The sequence below is a fragment of the Leptonychotes weddellii genome, unplaced genomic scaffold (assembly GCF_054177405.1).
Source record: "Leptonychotes weddellii isolate Sample4059 unplaced genomic scaffold, ASM5417740v2 HiC_scaffold_17084, whole genome shotgun sequence".
In the NCBI taxonomy this organism is placed as follows: domain Eukaryota; kingdom Metazoa; phylum Chordata; class Mammalia; order Carnivora; family Phocidae; genus Leptonychotes; species Leptonychotes weddellii.
In genome coordinates, this window is record NW_027754167.1 from 1 (window position 1) to 4,291 (window position 4,291).

At 41.2% G+C, this 4,291-nt stretch overlaps 1 protein-coding gene across 1 annotated transcript; it reads right to left on the reverse strand.

Moving 5' to 3' along the window:
• Positions 1 to 6: 6 nt before the first annotated feature.
• LOC145718536 (heterogeneous nuclear ribonucleoprotein A1-like) lies at positions 7 to 962 on the reverse strand. The gene has a single exon (XM_081810034.1). It carries the CDS (start codon positions 896 to 898, stop codon positions 155 to 157), a length of 744 nt encoding a protein of 247 aa, XP_081666160.1. The 5' UTR covers positions 899 to 962; the 3' UTR covers positions 7 to 154.
• Between the last annotated feature and the right edge of the window lie 3,329 nt (positions 963 to 4,291).

A 4,291-nucleotide genomic window follows, 5' to 3' on the forward strand; every position in this document is an offset into this window, starting at 1 on the left:
TACACATGAGTACTGTCTAAAACATGTCTTCTTTGTAGCAGCTAGGCCCTGCCACCACTGTGCTTGGCCGAGTTCACAAATCTGTTGTAACCTGTAGCTTCCCTGTCACTTCTCTGGCTCTCCTCTCCTGCTAAGCTTTGTTTCCTGGCAGTGATTAGAACCTTCTGCCGCTGCCGTAGCTCCTGCTGCTGCTAGAACCACTATAACCACCTTGGTTTCCTGGTTTGGCAAAGTATTGGCCTCCACCACCATAGGGGCCGGAGCTTCTGCCTCCAAAATTTCCTCCTTTCATGGGTCCAAAATTTGAGGATTGATTGTTGATAAAATCATCAGAGCTTCCGCCACCTCCAAAGTTGCTTCCATCATTACCAAATCCGTTATGGCCATCCCCACGGCCACCATATCCACCACCACCTCGACTGCCACCAAAGCCACCTCGACCACTGAAGTTCCGTCCATGACCAAAGTTGTCATTCCCACCAAAACCACCTCCACGACCACCACCAAAGTTTCCAGAACCACTTCGACCTCTTTGGCTGGATGAAGCACTAGCCATCTCTTGCTTAGATAGGGCTTTCCTTACTTCACAGTTGTGGCCATTCACTGTATGGGATTTTTGAAGGACAATCCTGTCTACAGAGTCATGGTCATCAAATCTTACAAAAGCAAAACCTCTGTTTTTGCCACTGCCTTGGTCAGTCAGGATCTTGATCACTTCAATTTTCCCATACTGTTCAAAATAATCTGTTAGGTGATGTTCTTCAGTGTCTTCTTTAATGCCACCAACAAAAATCTTTTTCACAGTTAAGTGGGCACCAGGTCTTTGAGAATCTTCTCTTGAGACAGCCCTCTTTGGTTCCACAGCTCTTCCATCCACCTTGTGTGGCCTTGCGTTCATGGCTGCATCCACCTCCTCCACAGTGGCATACGTGACAAACCCAAAGCCTCTGTAGTGCTTGGTGTTTGGATCTCTTCGTTACCACACAGTCCATAAGCGTTCCCCATTACTCAAAATGGCTCCTCAGATTCTCATTGGTTGTTTCAAAGCTCAAACCTCCGATGAAGAGCTTCCGCAGCTATTCAGGTTCTTTGGAGATTCTAACTTAGACATGACAGCAGTGGGAGGGGAAACTTTAATGATGCTTACTCGGTGGCATCCATGGGCAGAAAGGACTGTTTCTTTGTTTTTTGGGTTTTTTTAAGATTTTATTTATTTATTATATATAGAGAGAGCAAGCACAAGCAGGGGGAGCAGCAGGCCTAGGGAGAAGCAGGTTCCCTGCTGAGTAAGGAGCCCAATGCGGGCCTCTCTCTCAGGACTCTGGGATCATGACCTGAGCTGAAGGCAGATGCTTAACCGACTGAGCAACCCAGGCATCCCTAAGCCAAAACTGTTTTAAGTCCAATCTTATATATGTATGATTGCATGCAATTTGCAACCAATTTTTTTTTTTTTAAGATTTTATTTATTTTTATTTGAGAGAGAGAGAATGAGAGAGAGGGAGTACATGAGAGGGGGGAGGGTCAGAGGGAGAAGCAGACTCCCTGCCGAGCAGGGAGCCCGATGCGGGACTCGATCCAGGGACTCCAGGATCATGACCTGAGCCGAAGGCAGTGGCTTAACCGACTGAGCCACCAGGCGCCCCTGCAACCAATTTTTTAAATGAATTTGATAAGAAATAATTTGGGGATTGTTTTTCAATGCCTATTTATATTCATCTCTCTAAGAAAGCTCTCCAAAAGCAATCCCTTTCTCTAGAAACAAGAGCTCTTCCTTTACCTGATCTTACCTGTGAGATCCCACCCATTTGACGCACTGTAAATTTTTATATTAAAGGCATTACTTTCCCTGCTTCCTGAAAAGTAAGCATTTACTTCCAAAAATAACAGTGCTCCAAAAATAGAATGGTAGCATCCATAAGCTATTGAAATATTTAATCAAAGGATGATAAAAATACTTAGTTGAAGCTATTTGTTGCCTTGAAAAATCTGTCACTTTCTTCCATTCCTTTTAACACAGCCTCCTTTCCAATATCCTTACTGTCAATCTGAATTTAGAGATAAAACAGATTACTCCTTTTTCCCCAGCTTTACTGAGATATAATCAACATATTAACTAGGTGTAAGTTTAAGATATATACATGGTCATTTGATATACATATACATTGTGAAATGATTAGCATACTAGTGTTAGTTAACATTTTTATCGTCTCACACAATTACCATTTTTGTATGTGTGGTGAGAACATTTAAGATCTACTCTCTTAGTAATTTTCAAATATACAATACAGTCTTGCTACTGTTGTCATTGAGCTATACATTAGGTCCCTAGAACTTATTCATCCTATAACTGCAAGTTTGTACTCATTGGCCAACATCTCCCCATTTCCTCTTTCTCCCAGTATCAGAATATAAGAAATAGCAAAAACCTAACTGGAATTCCTCTTTTTCTTTTTTTAAAGACTTTTAGGGCAGTTTGGGGTTCACAGAAAGACTGAGAGGGAGGTACAGAGATTTCTCATATATTCTTGGCCCCCACATATGCATAGCACCCCCCCCAACTGGCATTCTTAACAACAGACCTTTGGTGCTTTTACAACATAGCTCTTTATATTGAGTTTTAAAATATCACCTTAGACCATACACTTTTAGCAACTAGACATATCATAAAGAGGGATATATTAAATTGAGTTATCTGAAAGACCTTGTATTTTTATTTACAAACCAAGAAATAGAGTTAGAAAGGAGAATTGAAGAACTATACTAAGTAATAAACCACATGATTTAGTAAGTGGATCAAATATACAAAAAATGATCTTGAATTGCTTAATTTGTCCATACATTATTTTGTCCTTGATCAGGATACAACTATAAATATAAGAGAAAGAAAGAAACTCCTGGCTTAACAAGTCTGTTCAGTTTGACTGATAACATTTATTTCATGCTCCCTAAAACTTCTTTCTCTGAGCTTGGAGTTGAAAAATGCTTACCATAAAGAAAATTTTATTACCTTCATTTCTAAGTTAGTGAAATGATGAACACATGTCCTTCTGATGTCAGAAATGTAAGATGTAAGATCATAATCATTACCATAGACTTAGAAGTATAAGAGCAGAATAACGGGAGAGCCTGACTGCTCACTTCAGAAGAAAGCTAGGAGACTCACTCTAGAAGTGGCCAACAATGACTTTTCAGGAATATTCATAAACTGTTCATAAGTAGCTATTGTTGGGCAGTAAATAGCATCAGTGTTAGAAATGAATGCCTTGGTGCCAATTCATATCAACATGCTCTCCGTTCCAAACTCTACATGTGTAATCAGTATAAGCTAATATAGCTGTGTTAAATTTATATTATATATCAAGGTTTATTTTTTTTAAAGTTATCTCTGCCCAAGGTGGAGCTTGAACTCATGATCCTTGAGATCAAGAGTCACTCGAGCTACTGACTGAGCCAGCCAGATGCTCCAATATTATATACTGAGGCTTGGGGCGCCTGGTTGGCTCAGTTGATTAATTGGTGGACTGGTGATCTCAGCTCAGGTCATTATCTCATGGGTCGTGAGATCGAGGCCTGCATCTGGCTTCACTCTCAGCGGGAGTTGGCTTGAGATTCTCTCCCTCTTTCCCTCCCCCCTACTTGTGCACTCTCTCTCTAAAATAAATGAACAAATCTTTAAATAAATAAATATGCCAAGGCTTATTTAATTACATCTAATTTGCTTCAATTCTATTGGATGGAGACGTTAGCAAAGGCAAAATAAAAATTAAAAAGAGATTTTAGAAGTACTCAAAGAAGTGACAAGGGTTCCCTCCTTGACCAAACTCTAGCCAGATTCCTCTGAGCCCTCTTATTGACAAGCCTCAGCCTTGGCCTCTAAAGACTTTTTTTTCACCTTAAGTTTTAATTTTAATTCCAGTTTCGGGTGTACAATGTAGCGATTCAACACTTCTTACAACACTGTGTGCTCATCCCAAGTGCCCTCCTTCATCCCCAACCCCTATTTCACCCATCCCCCCACTCCCCTGCCCTTTGGTAACCATCAAGCCTAGAAAGGCTTGAACAAACATTAGCATAGTTTCTAAAAACTCAAGGCCAGGGGCGCCTGGGTGGCTCAGTTGGTTAAGCAACTGCCTTCGGCTCAGGTCATGATCCTGGAGTCCCTGGATCGAGTCACTGGATCGAGTCCCGCATCGGGCTCCCTGCTCAGTGGGGAGTCTGCTTCTCCCTCTGACCCTCTTCCCTCTCATGCTCTCTCTCAAATAAATAAACAAAATCTTTAAAAAAATAA

Coding starts and splice junctions, on each gene's coding strand:
- LOC145718536 (XM_081810034.1), bottom strand. CDS start 898: ATGAACGCAAGGCCACACAAGGTGGATGGAAGAGCTGTGGAACCAAAG.